Source organism: Oreochromis aureus, linkage group 6, assembly GCF_013358895.1.
Source record: "Oreochromis aureus strain Israel breed Guangdong linkage group 6, ZZ_aureus, whole genome shotgun sequence".
Lineage (NCBI taxonomy): Eukaryota > Metazoa > Chordata > Actinopteri > Cichliformes > Cichlidae > Oreochromis > Oreochromis aureus.
In genome coordinates, this window is record NC_052947.1 from 11546548 (window position 1) to 11564847 (window position 18300).

Sequence of the window (18300 nt, forward strand, 5' to 3'; positions counted from 1 at the left end):
ATACTGGCACGTACTACAAAAGAAATTACCTGAGGTATCCCATAATTCCTCATGCTCTTGACAACCTCCCACGTAGAATTACTCGTGTCGTAGCCCCATCGGCAGAGATGGTATCCCAAGGCCCAGTAGATTGGCATTGCTGGGTATCCTGTGTCAACAAAAATGGATGGGGGGGGAAGAAAAAAAAAAAAAAAAAAGGTGGTGGTTCTCAAAACAAAACATGGACAAACTCAAGGTGACAGAGGCAAATGGCTGGAGTTATTTATATAATGGAATTCCACAGGGTTCTGTGCTGGGACCAGTTTATTTACATTTCACATGCTTCCCTCAGGCAGCGTCATTGGAAGGCCTAGAATACATTTTCATTGCTATAAAGATCATAACCAGCTTCATCTATCCATGAAGTTAAATTACACACACACCAATTGGTTAAACTACAGTAATGTCATGAAGTCATGAAGACATGAGTCCTGGATGACTTCTGATTTCCTGCTTATAATTTCAGATATTTCCAGAGTAAGGATCTGTCTTACCAGATTCTTAGTCTAGATGGCATTACCTTGGCCTCCAGTAACAATGTGAGAAACCTTTGAGTCATTTTTGACCAGGATTTGTCCTTCAATGCACATATTAAACAAATATGTTGGACTGCTTTCTTCCATTTGTGCAATCTCTCTAAAATTAGAAATATCCTGTCTCAGAGTGATGCTGAAAAACTAGTTCATGCATTTATTACTTATAGGCTGGACTACTGTAATTCATATGACTATTCTAAAAGCTCCCTGAAAAGCCTTCAGTTGTTCCAAAAATGCTGCAGCAAGAGTCCTGACAGGGACTAGAAAGAGAGAGCATATTTCTCCTATATTGGCTTCTTTTCATTGGCTCCCAGTTAAATCCTAAATCAAATTTAAAATCTTACTTATCACATACGAGGTCTTGAATAATCAGGCTCCATCTTATCTTGATATAGTACTATAGTACTGCATCACCCCAGTAGAGCACTTAAAAGGGAGTTTTTCCTTCCCACCTTTGCCAAGTGTTTGCTCAAAGGGTGGTTGTCTGATTTTTGAGGTTTTCTCCCATGAAAACATGGATCAGTGTGCAGTACACAGTACACATACCTACATATATGTGCATCTCATCACAGTGCTACTGACCTACAACATCCACATATTGCTGAACCACTGAACCAGGATCAGGACCAAGGAAAATGTAAAAGTCAAGGATCCCACCAATAGTACGCCAAGTAAGGGCCGGGGCAGGCTGGAGGACCACGTCTGACAAAACAGATAAACTGATTAGACATTTTTCATCAAAAGAAACGCGCACTTAAGAAAGAAAAAAAAAAAGATAAGAGTAAGGTATCAGCTGATTATTCTCATTTCCTAACTACATCTTCAGTTTGTGAAAGAACAACTGAAACATAGAAAAGAACGAAGGTCTGTATAATAATCTAAAGGTGATTTTTAATATAACTTAGTTCAATGGCAAAACGAAACAAATCTTATTAGAACTTTAATACATCGCAAATCGTTTTACAGTTTGTGTTGGCAAAGCTCTGAATAATCAATATGACATCTGAGTATGATATGAACTTTATCTTCAAACACTGGAAAGTCCATTTGTAACTTCTGCTTTTATGAAATTGCTTAACTTTGTCAGCTGCTGTCATGTGAACTTTTGTGAAATCTTGTAAGCTTAAGCATTTTATTCTGCTGCTCCTGAGTGTTTGTGTATGTGACCTACTGCACATTGTGAAACCAGAAGGTATTAGGGTGACTAACAGACTGACCCATTGCATTGCTGTTCAGCAGGAAGAAGCCGTGTGCGTTCCCTCCATCCTCCATTGCCAGGTAAAATGGATGAGCCCCATACAGGTTTGTCTGTTCCTACAGCACGGAAGAAGAACGCAAAGATATTACAATACATTTCATGTAATCAGCAGTCTTATTCAGCCAGTTAACAAAATAAATTCAGCCTCCTGTCATCCTCCAACGACAGCCTGCAACAGCTTTGTGAATTGACTGCACACGTGAGAGCACGGCAGCAAAGCATTAAAGACGATCAGACAGAATAACTAACTGATCATTTTACTGACAAAAACTATATTAACGTGAATATCTGTACTGTGGGATCACACAGCAGCTGTGTCTGTGACTGATGGTTACCGTTGGAGGCACATCTCTAGCCCACATGGTGAGCGTGTTCCAGTGGACATCGTGCAGGAAGGTGGAGCGATGCTCGCCCAGGCCATAAATGAACTGCGTAGGTAGGGAAGTGGAGAACTGGAGGAACTGATCCGCATAGAAGAGAGGCGCCACAGTGGTGTTTAGACTAACAGGAAACATTTGGACAAGCATTAATGATACTGTCATTTCATAACTGAATACATATTAGATACTCTTAACTGTATATATGTATACGAATGAGGAAATCTAACTATAGCCCTTTTCTTCACCTTAAGCAAAATGAGACCTACAACACAGAGCCGCAAGTGGAAAAAAATCCCTCTGAATCAGATACTTTATTCCTCACATTTCAGAACGTCCCATTCAGCTCAGACTTACAGTACTGCTCCTGTCGAGCGCCTCTTCACCACAAGACCAAATGGTTGCTTTGAGAGTTCGATGATATAATCCGGGCTTTCTGTCTTGTTGGCGACGGTGGGGACGGAGATGGGAACTTCAAACCGTGAGCTTGAAGGGTCAGTGATCTTGATTGAGAACAATTTGTGGTTAACTGACAGTAATTATTACAAACATTTTATAATAATTTAAAAAAAAAACTTTATCAAGCAAATTTCCAGGATTAGATTTGAGCCTGATGAAATGAAAAATGAAATGCAAAGAAGAGCAAAATTTGCTTACATCTGAAATATACAGGTGAAGTTTGTTATCTTTATTGTCATGAATACTAATCAATAAAATTATCACAGTGCAAAGGTCATGGTTGTTTTATATGCAAAGCAAGAATCAACGTCCATGTGCACTGGAAGTCCATCTGCCCATCTTTTTTCCATATTTAGGTTTCTTACAGTGTGACTCAGTCACTTCATATAAAGTTTCTTAACTATCGCTGTCCAACAATCATGTTTATTAAAGACTATAAGGCAGTTTAGCCCATGCCAATTTCCAAGTTACAGCCTTTACACAATACCCTTTATTTAAACCAAATACTGATTCTTTTATTGGTCTGTTGCTTCCTCCAATTAAGAAAATGAACAACACAGAAAAAGAAGATCAGTCCAAAAACGCTCCATGAATTATATATATTTTAATACATGAACATGAGCAAAATGTATTTATCAACTCAACTTGTAAGTTTCCAAAAAATATTGCCCTGTTTTCCATGACTGAATGTGAAATCTCTACTCACCCTGACACGCAGTCGCTTGTCCGTCTCATAACGCATCTCCACTTCTACGGTGAGGATGTCTCCAGGGTAATAAGTCTTCACCTCCTTCACGAGCGTAGCTTTCTGTCCCAGCAGCGTGTCATTTAGTGACACGACCGAGTATGAAGGGAACTCTGGAGGATAGAAACACCAAGGGATTCCGTTTTTCCCCGATGGGCGGCTGGCAGAGGAGGAAGCGGTGGACGCAGGGATAAAGCAGCAGTTCCTTGCCTCGCACAGCTCTCGGGTAACAACCACCCCTCTTTCAGGGTAGCAATCAAACCTCCACGCCTCTGGTATCAGACTGCATGCCTCACTGCGGAAAGAGGCCGCAGTATCATTCGCTGCCGTTTGCACTTTGGGGCCCGGTGTTTGTCCTGGGGCCGGCAGCGGCGGTTTATGCTCCTGTTGGTTGGGATTGTGCAGCCAGAACACAGCACCCAGTAGCCATGCTCCACAGAGCACCAGCAGGAGGCACCCGATCACCAGGAGGCCTGTGGTGACGGAGCATGAAGGTCCACGTTGAAGCAATGAGGCGTCCTCTGGCTCCAGCGCCTTGAAACACAGGAATGAAGTAAAAATCCAGTTTCAGCACTGAGCGGTACAATGAAATACAGACTTTGCTCATAAAGATCCTAATTTTTGTGAGTCATCCTAATGAAAAAGAGAATATACTAAAACGTAATACTGTGTAAGGCACAGTATTTCTGCTCTACGGAATTATAAAATGACAAACAGATTCATAAACACAAGCTAACTCACTGAAACTTCGTCTTGAACAGGCTCTTCTGACAAAACTGCGCTGGAAAACTGGACATCTTCAGGATTCAACTTCTTGTAGGAAACCATTGTGGCAATAAGGGTCTATGACAGCGAGAGACAGAGGAGAGCAAAGTCAGTAGAGACATGCAGCCATGATTCATTTCCTTTGTGTGAAGCTGCTGGAAGAAGTGCATGACAAACAGTGAAGTGAAACTCACAGTTTCTCCCATTTCAACGCAATGAGCACAATGGAAAAAAAATATACAAACAAACTACAGTGTCTGCGATGTCTAATGTTTATTAAGCATTAGGGCTTACATTTAGGCATTTACTCAGCTGTAATAAATTTCACATTTAATGTGCCTAATACCACCATACATCAGCTGTTCCGTGACTAATATACTGGGCATGCTGCATCTTGAACTGCAGCAAGTTTAGCCTTCAAGTAAAGGTCACACATGCGGAAACACGTTAACTGCAGTTGTATTACCTTATATAAACAAAGAGAGAAATTTAATGAATTTTATATATCAATATCATCATCCAAGCTGCGGTGTTATTCGCAGTCACACTAATGAGAGGTCCTGAACAACTTGTGGCTAACTTTAGCTAGCTACTACGTAGATATACACGTGAATGTCAAAGTTCAACTAGGAGACGTACGGCCTCCAAATTTATTCCAGATTTATTTACAGGCGTTAAGCAATAGATAAAACAGCTGTTCACCCTAGCCTGGTACAGTAGTACGCTATTGTCTTTTCATTAACGTTGTGTACGTCAGCGTTAGCTTACTTTAGCAGCGGTCTTAAGTTTAGCAAACGTTTACAGACAGGAGTGTTACCTTTAGCGACGTCCACCCGGATATGCTTTATTCTCTGCAGGCGCAGAGGTGCATCATACAGACTAAAGTTAGCTTTAAATTAAGTGTTACGAAGTTAAAGTTTTCGTAGTGTTAATAACCTCTGCCACCACAGCCTGCTCGCGCGGTGTGCGTTTATTTATCTCTACGACGCTTTCAGGATACCTCGTAATTCCAACAACTTCCGTTTGACGCCGTCCCTTCCAACAAACTTCGAGCATACAGCCTTTATACTCTACAAACGAATATCTCTTGTTGAACACACACACACGCATACACACACGCACACACATATATATATATATGTAAAAGATCACTAACACGCTCGGTAATTTTATTTTTTTTCTTCTGACACTGGTCAGAAGAACAACTGGCTTCCTCTCAGCGGTGTTGCCTTTAGGAGCAGCTGGGACTTCTGTGAAAGTGGTGGCAATATGTGGTGGCAATATGTGGTGGCGATTAGATGACCATGATTTAAGATTTAAGAGCGTCAGCTTAACATGACTGAAAAAAAACATGAGTAAAAATTTCAAGTTATTACTGCAAAATTTCAACTTAGTAACTCAAAATTTCCAATTATTTCCCCAATTTCAAGGAAACAGGCAGACAAACAAACAAAAAATGTAAACAAAAAAAGAAAAAAGAAAATCAGTTTTAAAAAAACGTAGAAAAATGGCGATCCCAATTTAAAAAATCTTTAGTCTCAGGTGGAGAAATATGATTTACAGATTTTCATTTGTGAAACTTGTGATGCACAATAGTTTAAACAGAATTTTGTGTTGGATAATTGTTTTGCAAAGTATAAAAATAATAAAAAAAAACTTTAAGTAAAAAATACAGTCCTGCTTAAGTAGCTTAATGGGGCTCAAATTAAATGATCAAAATATATTCCAGAGTAAACATACTCACTCACTGTAGAACGTTGCTTTTCCGAATCATATGCATTATATTATTTGTTCACTGTAGCTGGTAATCACGTTACTTTATTCCGCATGTTGTCACTGCAAGGTTCTTTCAAGTTTGCCATAAAATGCATCATTCTGGTCTTTGCAAAAACTACAATATTAAACCTGCCTAGCATATTCAGGTCATGAAATCCCAAACAAAGTAGTGTTTAGAACTTTTATTATTCAACATGACATGTCCCATACATTTAGACAGAGGCAGCACATGGCATAATTAACCACCTACGTGGCTTCAAATTATTGCCTTTAGCATCACAGAATTAGAGGATGGTACCTTTAATCATGACGGTTACTCGGCCTTTAAGAGACGACGAAATCAGGTGAACCCGAATTGTTATCTGGCTCATAAGTAACAATCGAAAACGAGACTTAATAAGCATTCACCACTTAGAGAAGACTGGCTTCATTATTGATTATTTCATGACACTGAGTTTCATTTCTGGGTAAATGTCCGAAAGAAGTTTCAGATTCACCTGATTCTTAAACTGCTTAATGGGCCACTGTAACGCTTAGTACAAAAATATTCAACCAAATTTCCATATACACTATTAGCCTGATAACAAATACTGCATGAAAAACAAGTGTAATCACAGACTTTTAAATTAGTCACCCATAATAATAAGTGTGAGTGGACTGTTCCAGTGGCTCCAGGACAGGTAATGAGTGACAGAGCTGCGTAAAAGTGACCTCCAACATGTAGAATTTTAAACACTTTCCAAGATGTTACATAAATTAGTAGAAATATGTTTGGTTGGTGTTACTGAAAATCACCTTGTGTGTATCTATTTAGAAGCCTGTCTACACTCTTCAGGGAGTTACATTTTTTAAAGTTAGTATTCTTTTCATGTAAATTTGGGAAAAAAACAAATGAAAAGAAAATCGGACCAGTCAACCAATGTGAGAAAAAAACTTGTGACAGTAAAATTTCAGTCTAGTAGACGCACATATACTGCTTGTGTACTTGAGACCCATTTAAAACAGCTAATCACATTCTTTAAATGTTCAACCATATTATAATGCAGCTGAAATGTGTGACGCTGAGCTGTGTCCAGCACTGCACACACAACATTAGTGTACAAGGTTCGTTTACCAAGTGTGGCTAACATTAATGATGCTAGCACCAGCAGCTTTCTGTCCATGCAGGTAAACGTCCACATGTCTGTGCAGACTGTGTTCATGCACCGCTCCAGTGGCAGTTTCTGCCATGGCCTACATGCAGCTGTTCACTTTTTTAAAAGATCAAAATACTTCCATACCGCACTGGTTAGTGCGTCTGTCGTCTGCTTGTTTTTCACATTGCTTGCTTTCAGGTTCTTGTCACAGAAAGAAAGAGAGGCGTGCTGCTGGGGCTACACTTCTACATAACACCTTAGAACAGTTTACTGGCATTACACATTAAAAAATATGAATATTTTGCTTATAGCGCTAACATTTCTTGCGATGACTAGTGAGAAAAGCAACATGTAGTCGCCTGCCCGACTAGTGCTGCACATCCCTAGTGTGAAACACCACACAAATGTATGAATAAAGTTCTAATCACAGAGGTAGTCCCTTATTTCCACATCACCTAGTTCCTGTTTGTGTCTGAAGTCTTAATAATACTATAGGTACATGTCTTTTAAATACATCATCCATCTTTCTTGTCTGTTATGCACATATTAATTGGAGAGTTATCATCGCTTTGTGAGAAGTCATCATTCCTCATATTGAACGCAGACTCCTCCTCAGTCTGAATCTGCTCGTGTTTTCGTCTGTGAAGCCTCAGGCTTTGTGAGCGGCTGAAGCCTCTCCCACAGATGTCACAGCCGTACGGCCTCTCTCCTGTGTGGAGCCTGAAGTGGTTCTTTAGGCTTGACGCTCGTGTGAAACTCTTCTCACACTCAGGACAGTCAAACTTCTCGCCTAAGTGGATTTTCTCATGTTCCCTCAAGCGGCCGGACTGGTTGAAGCTCCTGTCGCACACGGAGCAGTGGTAGGGCCTCTCTCCTGTGTGCGTGAGCCGATGTCTGTTCATGGCCCCCGAGTGGGCAAAGCTCTTCCCACAGTCCGGACAGGAAAATGGTTTCTCTCCTGTGTGAACTTTATAGTGACCTTTGAGTTGCCCTTTCTGGGTGAACTGTTTCCCACACAGGGTGCAGCGGTACGGTTTCTCTCCAGAGTGAATTCGCATGTGGATCTGAAGCGCAGACATCTTGTGGCAGTCTCTTCCACACAGGCCACAGCAGTAAGAGCTCTTTGGTATGTTGTTATTTGACTGTCCCCGCACTGGCGGTGCTGAAGGGAATTCTTTTTCACTGTTTGCAACACGCTCGGGATCTTTTCCAGACACTGTGGAAATGTAAACATGAAGAGCTGAAACAAGCCATTTGAAACCACCAAAAACAACAAACAAAAAGTTAAACCGTGAAGACAATACTCGCTATAAAAACAGAAAAACAAGTGCGTACTGGTCTGTAAATCATTTCATTGGGATCCATTCATTCAGGAGTGAAGACTTTAACTACTAAAATAAAGCCTAGAGACCTCACACAAGCCTGGAGACCAGTCTGTCACCATCTGTTAACCCTTGGTTGCAAAGTCTTAGAGCAGTCGCTAGTGTGAAATTGATCACAAAGAGGTGTGCGATGCTACGCTGAAAACTTGTTGCAATTGCTTTGGTCGCTAGCAAAGTGCCATAATCGCCCATAGTTTGTAAGACACTGACTTCTTTGCAAACGTCACAAACTAAGCAGCAAGCAGTAAATGTAAAATGTGCAACACAAACTGAAAATGAAGACCAGTCATCTTCAAAGTAAAGATCCTTTCACACCGGACGTGTTTTGGATCCGAATAAACAGATCTGATCAATCTGCTGCATTTGGCAACAAGTGTGCTCATAGCTCAAATCGCGCGTATTAAATATGCATGACATGAAAAATAGTAAAATAAATACCATTTTACCTCAGACACACAGCTGAACACTACACATTTCACTTGGCTCTCTGAAATGATTTCTCTACGTCCTCATATGTGGTTCCAACTCTGCTAACAAGAGTTCAAACTGTTCCACTGACATCCTGAAATATGTACGAGAGCAGCCGTGATACAGCTTCAACTCTGGACACCTGCTGCTGCCTTTTCGTGAGAATTGGATGAACTGAGAATCTGTGTTTCTTTCTTCTCTTGTTTAGGAAGATAAGAGACCAGCTCATCATCGAATTTTGTGTCATTTTTATGCCAAGCGTTGCGTGTGGAAAGGCCTTAAGAGCTGCACCTTGTACAATGTGTGTTGGTTGCAGAGGTCAGGTGCAACTTTAAGGTAAATATTCTCAGTTTACGGTTTGCAAATTACTGGTTTAAGATGTTGTTGCTGCTTTAAAAAAGTGACAGGCTTTCATCCAACAGCTTTCACCATTCAAAGTCAAAGCCCAGAAGAATTTTGTGCAACAATAACCTATAATTACCTTTTTTTTTTTTAACCACTTTAAACAACTGCTATATAGTGTTACTTAATGCTGCTCTAAATCTGGAAAAAAGAACATATTCTTGCCCAGCCACTTTAGAAATCACATAGACCTTTTCCACTAGTGCCTACTTGGCTCAACTCCACTTGATTCGGTTTTGGTTGTTTTCCACTACAATCGAGAACCACCTAGTATACTCGGAGTCGTTATAGCAACACCAGCGAAAGTCCTTCAAAGGCCACACCAAAGGAGTATGACAAAACGATGGTATATCTGCTGCTCAGTGTGTTTTTCTTTTCAGATTCGGGTATCACTGTATTGTTTTTTTGTGGCCACTTCACTTGTTGCCGGGTTTCAAAAATGACAGTTTTGATTACCAGTTACTACCTCCTAATGGGAAACCTTAAAAACCGAGTCGAGCCGAGCCCAGTCAAGTAGATACTAGTGGAAAAGGGATATTAGATAACCTAGTTACCCACATCCCACTTAGTGACTACTCATTAGCGGTAGGATTTGCTGTTGTGTATTCTTACTATTGAGAGGTTGCTGTTCTTCTTCCTTTACTGTAATACTAATATCTGTGCTGCTTTCTTGACGCTGCTTTTCAGTTTCTTCTGGTATGGTACAGTCCTCACCAACAGACACCTGCTCTGGAGTTTCTTCCACTGGGAAAAAAACAACAACACAAAAACAGCACTGCTGATCCAACATGTTTATACTCCTCTTAATGCGTAAAAAGACAATCTGGAATGTCATGTTTACTTACCGCACAATGGTTCCTCTTCTTCCTCCTCTTTCACGATTACATTCATATGTGGGGTGGGAGCAGTGTCGTCCGGCTGGCCGATGGGTCCTTCCGGGGTATTTTCACACTGAGCTGCTTTTTTAAAACCCTCTGAGGAAGTGGGCTCAGTTGCACAAGGCACAGTCTGACTGACAGATACCTAAAAACACAATTTCAGAAGAAGAAATGGAAGTAAATAAAACACAGAGATACTACTTTTGCATATCTGTGTACTGCCACTACCTCAGAGCTGATGCTGCTGGCCAGATCTCGCTGGGAAGATTCATCGGCTGCAGCCTGAACTAAGTCTGAGACAACCTCTGTATCCGACTCCTTCTTGCTCTGTGTGCATGACCGTTTATGGTTTCTGAGAGTTCCTGCCAATGAGAAGTGTCTCCCACAGTCTGCGCAGGTGTACGGCTTTTCCCCAGTGTGAATCCTGGTGTGCCTCCGAAGCTCTCCAGGAGCAACAAAAGACTTATCGCACTGCGTGCAGCTGTACGGTTTCTCTCCCGTGTGAGTCCGCATGTGTGTGGTCAGGGTCCACTGCTGTGCAAATGTCTTTCCGCAGTCAGAGCAGTGGTAAGGCGTGATGCCAGTATGGAGGCGCTCGTGTCTTACAAGTGTACCTGACAAGGCGAAGCGTTTGTCACAGAAAGAGCACTGGAAGGGTCTTTCTCCAGTGTGAGTCCTCTGATGATCCCTCAATTCAGCAGCTGAGTTACAGCTTTTCTCACAGTCTGAACAGGGAAATTTCTTCCTCGTAAAGCCTGCGACAACCTCAGAGTGCATTGCCTCCAAGTGCGTTTTCAAGTGCCAGTGACGAGAAAAGCTCTTTAGACAGATGGAGCAGTGGTAAGGCCTCTCACCAGTGTGTGTCCGCCGGTGTAGCCGGAGCTCCCCCTGACTGGCAAATCTTTTCTCACAGAAAGTGCAAGGGAATGGCTTTTCCCCAGTGTGGACCCTTTCATGGATCATGAGAAGCCCCTTTTCTGGAAATCTCTTCTCACACATGGAACACGGGAAAGGCCTCTCTCCCGAGTGAGTACGTAGGTGACGCTGAAGCTTAGAGGCATAAGGAAAGTCTTTCCCACATACTGAGCAGCTGTGAAGAGAAGGCGGTTTTTCATTCTCGCTTGGACCAAATGTCTTTGAGGGAGCATCTCCAGGGATGGCACTCACTCCTGTGGAAACACAAAGAACAGATCAGCAACCAAGAATCTGTGTGAACAACTAACACCATGCTTACAAGCACTTCAGAAATCAGGTTACCAGATGTTGTCTATAAAGCTGACTGGGCGAGGGAACTGCCAATGTTTAATTTTGAAACAATTACTAAATAACTAAAAAAATTAAACAATAAAGTCAGTAGCCTCTCCAATGAGCTTTCATCCTGCACACAGATTCCAGCTCCACGTCCTCAGAATGTAGCTGCTGAAGATGGTCCTCATTTGGACCGTACAACAAGTTCTGTCAGTGAAGCTGGCATCTGTCTTACCGTGGAGGAAGAGACTCTCTGGAGAGACAGCTTTAGGATATCAACAGCAATGTACCCAGCCTGCAGACATGGGCTGTGTCCCAATTCAGGGTATGCACGCTTGAAGTACGCACACTACGCGTACTACGTACGGTGCGTACTACAAGTACGGGAAGTGCGGAAGTGAGAGGCTTGTGAAATGGGACGGTCTAGCCTTCGTCGCGCTGTTCAGGTTGCCTAGCAACCATGATACTAACCGCGAGAAATGTTTCAGACAGCTTTGTGTGACAGAAATGAAGGAGAAAAAATGTTTTGTTGGTCATTCATTTTTGTCATGACATCACTTTGATTAGTTGAGACCACAGGACTGTAAAACATGATAGTTGGGCTTCATTTCTGTACTGAACAGTCATTTCAAGAGTAGTTAGTAAATAACAATTAGCTAATGTTGTTCAAGAGACTAAAGTCATCTTACTGTGGTAATGTTAATATAATATGGACAATATTATATGTATTGTCAGATTATATATATATATATATGAGCTTGAACTCTGGGTCAAAGATGCAAGTAGCAGTTATTTATATTTCCCATCACCTTAAATCTTCACTCAAAGACAAGTACCTCTGACAGTGTATATACAGATGCATTATATATACGAGACAAACATTGTTCTTTCAATATGTTGGCATTACTAAATTTGGCTCAGTGCTTACATATATGTGTAAAAAGAAAATGTACGAGCTGTGATAGCCGTTTCTGATAGAATGAAGATCAGACTGATATATTAAATATTCCTTTATTGGGTGAGAAAATCAGAGCATGTCATAACTGCTTTAAGTCATACAGAATAGATATCAGAGCCTTAAACAGGCTGACTTCTGCTAAATGGGTCAAACTGGGCAGAAAGTATACAAACACATAACATCCTTATAGAATATGATGTAACACTATGGATCAACTTACCTCAGAATATATAAAGCATATAAACAATTACAGCAATATGATGCAACAAACACAGCAGTGCTACTAATCCAAAATACTCAAAGCTTCATAGAACTGAAACAAACATTTATTTTTAGCTCCATTCTGCTGCTGATACATACTTTAGGTTTCTGAACATTAAACTTGTTGCTGCCTTTCATAGTGTGTAACTTGAAGGCCCTGAGTACTTTCTCCCACACTGAAAACACTGGGATGATAACATTATTTGAACATTACCTAATAAGACTGATTCAGGACAGACAATTAGTTATTTTAAACTTTCCTAGCAGTCCTTCACAAACAGGGAACAGTTTGTCTAGTCTCTCCATCTGTCAGCTGCTGCTGGCTCTTCCTCCTCCTCTTCCTCACACACTGCTGAGTTTGTCCTGGTGGATCATCAGGGGTGCAAAGCCTCACAGATGATGTGCAGCAGTGGCTCCCTCAGTCTGTCCTCACTCTGGACACTTGCAGTTGTCACACATGGAAATCAAATGTGTGATAAGCTGCAGGATTCAAACACAAGTGTAACTTATAAATACATGTTCATACTTTTATTCCACAATCAGAGAGAGAAACAGAGAGAGTGCAGGACAGACAGACAGGTGACAGTCTCAGGTGTATACACTGCTACAAAACAGCACAAGAGAAGGAGGATTTAGTGTTTGTGTTATTACAGTGCTAAACAAGAAGAGTTCCCAGATGGTACAGTGGACACATGTGTGACTCCTGTGATTAAAGCATCTTTCTTTCAGCTTAACGAGTGAACCGTCAGCTCGTTCAAACACACGTTAAAGTCCGTTTGGCTCGACACCACCGAACAGAGGCAGCAATATAACATAGCTAACATTAACAGTGCAGTGAATCCTGCTTGTGCCGTCATATTCAGGACTGCAAACCGAGCAGCATCACTAACTTTCAGCTTGTTGTGTTTGTGGATATATGACTGACTTTAATTATCCATAAAATCATCACATCTCTGTAAGATTAAGGTCAACTATATATATATTTAGAAGTAGAGGCTTTAAAACCAAGTTACCGCTGAAAGTACAAACATCGCTAATGTCACATAACTTTGCCGACATGTGGCCAACAGTAATGTTTTAATGTTCTTAAACATTCGCACATAAATAAGTGACATCATATTCAGTACTTACTTTTGACAGTTCACTCTTGACGCCGCTCCCTTCTGCCGTATTTTGCAGCGAAATTATCCACACCCACTGCGCGCTATGGATTGTGGGATATATGAATACCAAGCGTGCACGGACCACGCTTGATATTTGGGGAAATCGACGGCGCATTTGGAGTATGCATTTGAAGTACACTTTGAATTGGGACAGCCGTCGTCGCGTGGCGGTGACGTAATCGCACTTGAAATGCGTACTTCAAGCGTGCATACCCTGAATTGGGACACAGCCATGGACACACGAGACAGGAAGTGCCGGGGCTGGCTGATTAGCAGCCACTGAGCAATCAAAATGAGAGCAAGAGGATTGCTCACTAGTCAAACTAATCATGGATCGCATTGTTCTCGCTGATTGTCACCAGATACACAGTCACATGATTCATGACCAACATTAAAATTCTGAACCAACTGAGGTGAGTGTCTAAAATAAATAAATTAATAAATAAACTCAGACAGACTTTGTGAAGTTGAGATGGTCACAAGTGATGGATTCTTCCCCATCTTAGATCTAACATTATCACTACTGTTTTTGCCAAAATCCAAAAGTGGCTATATTCATTTATTTTAGTTTTTCTCTTAACAATTTATTTAACAATTTCAGAAGCAGGCTATGCTTCTGTCAAAAAAAACAAAAAAACAAACAAACTAGTGGCAGATTGGAGCAGCTGCAGGACCTTTGGAAATAATTCTTCTTGAGAAGTATGTTAGAGCATTTTTCCCTCTATAGTTTGTTTACTCTGGTGTAAATCAGTTTATGAGTTTGTAAACTTGTAGCTTTTTCCTGTGATTTGGTTTCTTTTCACAGAGAGGAACCAAATGTGTCACTACAAATCATGTGAGAATATCCAGTCCACTTATTTTCTCAAAGTAAATACAGGAAGAAGGTGCTGTGTTCTGGATGAGTGGAGAAGATGGAGAATTTATGCTCATATCACAGCTACTTGATAGGCCGTACTGATGTAATATGGTACCCACCCGCATCCCAGAATGCAAAGCATACATGGCTAAAGGGAAGTGTTTAGCTCTAACTTGCAACATATATCCGGTAGTTGGGTCAGATTGCATTCATGCTATAAATGAAACGCTTTACAATTTGTTTGGAACTGAACTGAGACCAAGGGTCTCGGTCCAGCTGTTTTCATCCACACCAGCGTATGATCACCATGTTCACATCTGCACAAACAAACTGCAACAAACCACAGTCTGATTTTAAACAGAATAAACGCTGCAGGTCTAAAACTGTACTTTCTTTGAAACTAACTAAATCTGAGAGAAAGAAAGCCAAAAACGCCTTTTCTGATAGGCCATTAATGAGGAGAGGACATGCGCAGATGATACTCTCCGTCCAGTGAATTAGATTAACAAATGCACCTAACGTGACAACCTCCAATTTTCAGCACACAGTTGTATTGCTACTGTGTTGAATTACGTTGAATAATAAAGGAAGGTACATGACTCACACAGGAAATCACCACAAACCACAAGAATCAAAACTCCTACAACTCACACAGTATTTAAAACATCGCTGGTTTCTATTTTTCTTGTAGCTGGTTCATTTTTGCTGTTGTTTTATTTACTCACTCAGATCTGAGAAATCCACTTCTTCACCATCAGAGTTGATCAGCCCTCCAATCTCTTGCTGATCATCTTCAGTGAGGATCACAACTGAACCAAAGTCTTCTGGGTTTTCAGAGCCCATCTCTCAAATATACAGCCTGATAAAGGTGAAGAACTGTCAGTAAACAAACACCAAAATAATCATTCACACCAAACTACTGTCTGCAGTTGGCCAATAGCATCAGACTTGTTTTAGACTCTTTCCTTTTGGCCCCTACATTATAGGTCTAAAACATGCCTTTGAAATAATGAGAGCAAAAGCATAACAAGTATTTTAGCATTACACTACAAAGGGACATCTAAATGTAATTTCCTGATTTGGCCAGAGTAGTTTTATTTATCATAAATATAAATTTCTCTCATTTCCTGATTTGGATCAGCACATCGTGAAGAAAAGGAAAAAATTATAAATATATATATATATATATATATATACATATATATATATATATATGAATACCCAGATTCAAACAGTTTAATATACATACAACTCAATCACGGGACATTTTACTGAGGAGCTTTAAAAAAAAAGAGAGAAAAAAAAGGAGTTGTTTACTCGGGTGATAACGAAAATGTCACAAGCACAGACCACACAGAAAACATATTTCTTTGCAGAAACCATATTCAAGGTACTTCTTATTAGGATTAAATGTTTATCAGAATTAAGCATGACATACTGACAGCAATAAAATAGATGTGTATTACAAATGCATTAATATATCAGGCAGACATCGGCCTTGGCCAGTGTTCTTGCTGGCTGCGATTGGCAGATGATGAGATTTACTGTTGGCAGTGGCCAATGTTTATCTGTTGTGTCATCAATTTTGTGCTGGCTAAATGTTCAAAGACAGTGTGATGAAGAGCAGAAAGATGTTTTTGTTTTTTTAAAATGAAGATTTATTTATTTCTCTGGCACAAAATACAGAATAACAGCTAAAGAGAAAACACTGGTATTAAAAACTAGTATGGGTACAGAAATTCACAAGTGGGGCATCTCAAATGATTACAGTGTTGTTTCTGATATTATTACACTTCATAATGAGCCACAGATTTTTATTTAACCCAGCTGTGATTACCTCATAAGGTTGATATCATTTAATGCCACAAATAACCCACTGGGGCTCACACAGTGACTTATGTTCTCTTCATTTGGTTGCAGTCTGCTTACGTTTAGATCCATCTACAACTGGATCTGAGTAACAAAGGCATTCTTGTCACAGTGAGCAAACTGCCTCCATCGTCCTGCTCAAGGACACCTGGGCAGCTTAGATGCTGCTCTGTGGAGGAGGTGAACCAGGCTGGGCCTTTGAATCTGAGCTGCCTCTCCAGTGACCTATATTACTGTGAATTCTGTGTAAATATAAATAAATAAATAAAATAATTCAGCAAGCTCTGAAGTGGTCTGCAGTGGGGAAGCTGAACTCATACATCTGTGGCAACTGAGTGTCTCGGCTAGCTCAGTAGCATTAGCTCGGAGGGGCTAATCTGTCTCCATCCATGAAGTGTCACGTTAATGTTGACTGAAGTTAAGCAGCAGCCTGACTGACTGACTGACCTGTTGGTGTATATAAGTCGTGGCAATGAAAAGCCATCTCAGTCGGAGCAGACGCACACAGTAGTACAGACAGTTTGACCTCAGGCTGAATGATGCCTGTGAGTCGTGACGCGGCGGTGACCAGCGCTTTGGTCAGCCACCACCTCTGCCTCCATCAACTGTTATTAAACAGCTAGCCACTAACGTTTACCAGCTATGCTCATCTTAGCAGGTAGCTATCAGCCTCCTTAAGCTACAACCGATATTCAGCAACTAATAACAGGTCCCACCGTTTCATGCTCGGACGTTAAATGTGATAAATTTGCGCAGACTTCCCCTAAGCTCTGCAAACGACGCTAACTCGGCTAGCTAACACTTAACAACAGACAATAGACATTTTGACCAACCTCTGCATAGATTTTTCCCCCAGGTAATAAAGTAGTCGCTCGACAGAAGTTTATGGAGACGACCTGGAACTATTTCTACGTCTCTCTTAGGTTCATGCTCATGTGTTCACACAGTATGTCAAATTAATGTCAACTAATGAGTTACGGCAAATAAGCGTTTGGATTTGATGACAACCTTTCTAGCTTTAGCTTCTAGCTTCAAGTATCGTCGGAACTTCCGGTTGGCCTTTTAAATCACAATAAAAGCCCCGGTAATAACATCTCGTGGAGCTTTATTGTCAATACGCAAACATGCAAAACAGTTTTGAAATGTGTTAAAACTGCACAGCAGTCAGTCATTCCTTAAATATTTAAATAGAAGAGGATCGTCAAGCACAGGTGTAACTATTGGCATTCTCTGCTGCACTGCACTAATAAATGCAACATACAAAGATTAATGCATTCACGAGCTTCTGCTATGACGCATTCAATTATGTCTCTATTTACATGCAACATTTTTTTTACTTTTCAAGTGCTGCAAATGTCAAATGCACTCACTGGCCATTTCATTAGGTAAACCTTGTCAACAACTTATAAATATAAATATAAATATATATTCACCCAATCGCATGGAAACAACTCAGCGCATTCAGGCATGTACATGTTGAAGAAGAGCATCAAATCACTTCAAACTCAGCATCAGAATGAGGAAGAAAGCCAATTTAAGTGTTTTTGATTGTGACACAATCAGAAAAAAGAGAAAACATCCTCTGAGCGGCAGTTATCTGGTTGAAAATGTTTCGTTGATGTTAGAGGAAAATAACCCGGCTGCTGCAAACTGCTAGAAAGGCAATAGTAACTCAGCCACTCGTTACAACCAAGGTATGCAGAAGAGCATCTCTGAATGCACAA

At 40.7% G+C, this 18300-nt stretch overlaps 2 protein-coding genes across 2 annotated transcripts in view; both read right to left on the reverse strand.

Annotated features, from left to right (window-relative positions):
- si:ch73-12o23.1 (lysosomal alpha-glucosidase) overlaps positions 1-5165 on the reverse strand; it is a 76391-nt gene extending 71226 nt beyond the window's left edge. Inside the window, exons 1-8 of the mRNA XM_039613576.1 lie at positions 4997-5165; positions 4156-4257; positions 3376-3948; positions 2568-2713; positions 2169-2334; positions 1793-1889; positions 1158-1277; positions 30-148 (exon numbers count right to left, since the gene is read on the reverse strand). Coding sequence (XP_039469510.1) covers positions 30-148; positions 1158-1277; positions 1793-1889; positions 2169-2334; positions 2568-2713; positions 3376-3948; positions 4156-4242 — 1308 coding nt within the window. The 5' untranslated portion in view covers positions 4243-4257; positions 4997-5165. The remainder of the gene's footprint in view (positions 1-29; positions 149-1157; positions 1278-1792; positions 1890-2168; positions 2335-2567; positions 2714-3375; positions 3949-4155; positions 4258-4996) is intronic.
- Positions 5166-6122: 957 nt separating this feature from the next.
- Positions 6123-17614, reverse strand: LOC116335413 (zinc finger protein 250-like). Its single transcript, XM_031759096.2, has 6 exons — positions 17410-17614; positions 15433-15566; positions 10450-11390; positions 10189-10366; positions 9956-10087; positions 6123-8307 (listed from the first exon to the last, which is right to left on the reverse strand). Exons 2-6 carry the CDS (start codon positions 15548-15550, stop codon positions 7607-7609), a joined length of 2070 nt encoding a protein of 689 aa, XP_031614956.1. The 5' UTR covers positions 15551-15566; positions 17410-17614; the 3' UTR covers positions 6123-7606.
- Positions 17615-18300: the final 686 nt, after the last annotated feature.

Excerpts from the sequence above, each read along its gene's own strand:
- LOC116335413 (XM_031759096.2), bottom strand. The coding sequence starts at position 15,550 with ATGGGCTCTGAAAACCCAGAAGACTTTGGTTCAGTTGTGATCCTCACT. Across the intron at positions 11,391-15,432 it reads AGTGGATTTCTCAGATCTGA|GAGTGAGTGCCATCCCTGGA; the intron begins GTGAGTAAATAA and ends GTGTTTCCACAG. Across the intron at positions 10,088-10,188 it reads AGAAGAGGAACCATTGTGCG|TGGAAGAAACTCCAGAGCAG; the intron begins GTAAGTAAACAT and ends TTTTTTTCCCAG.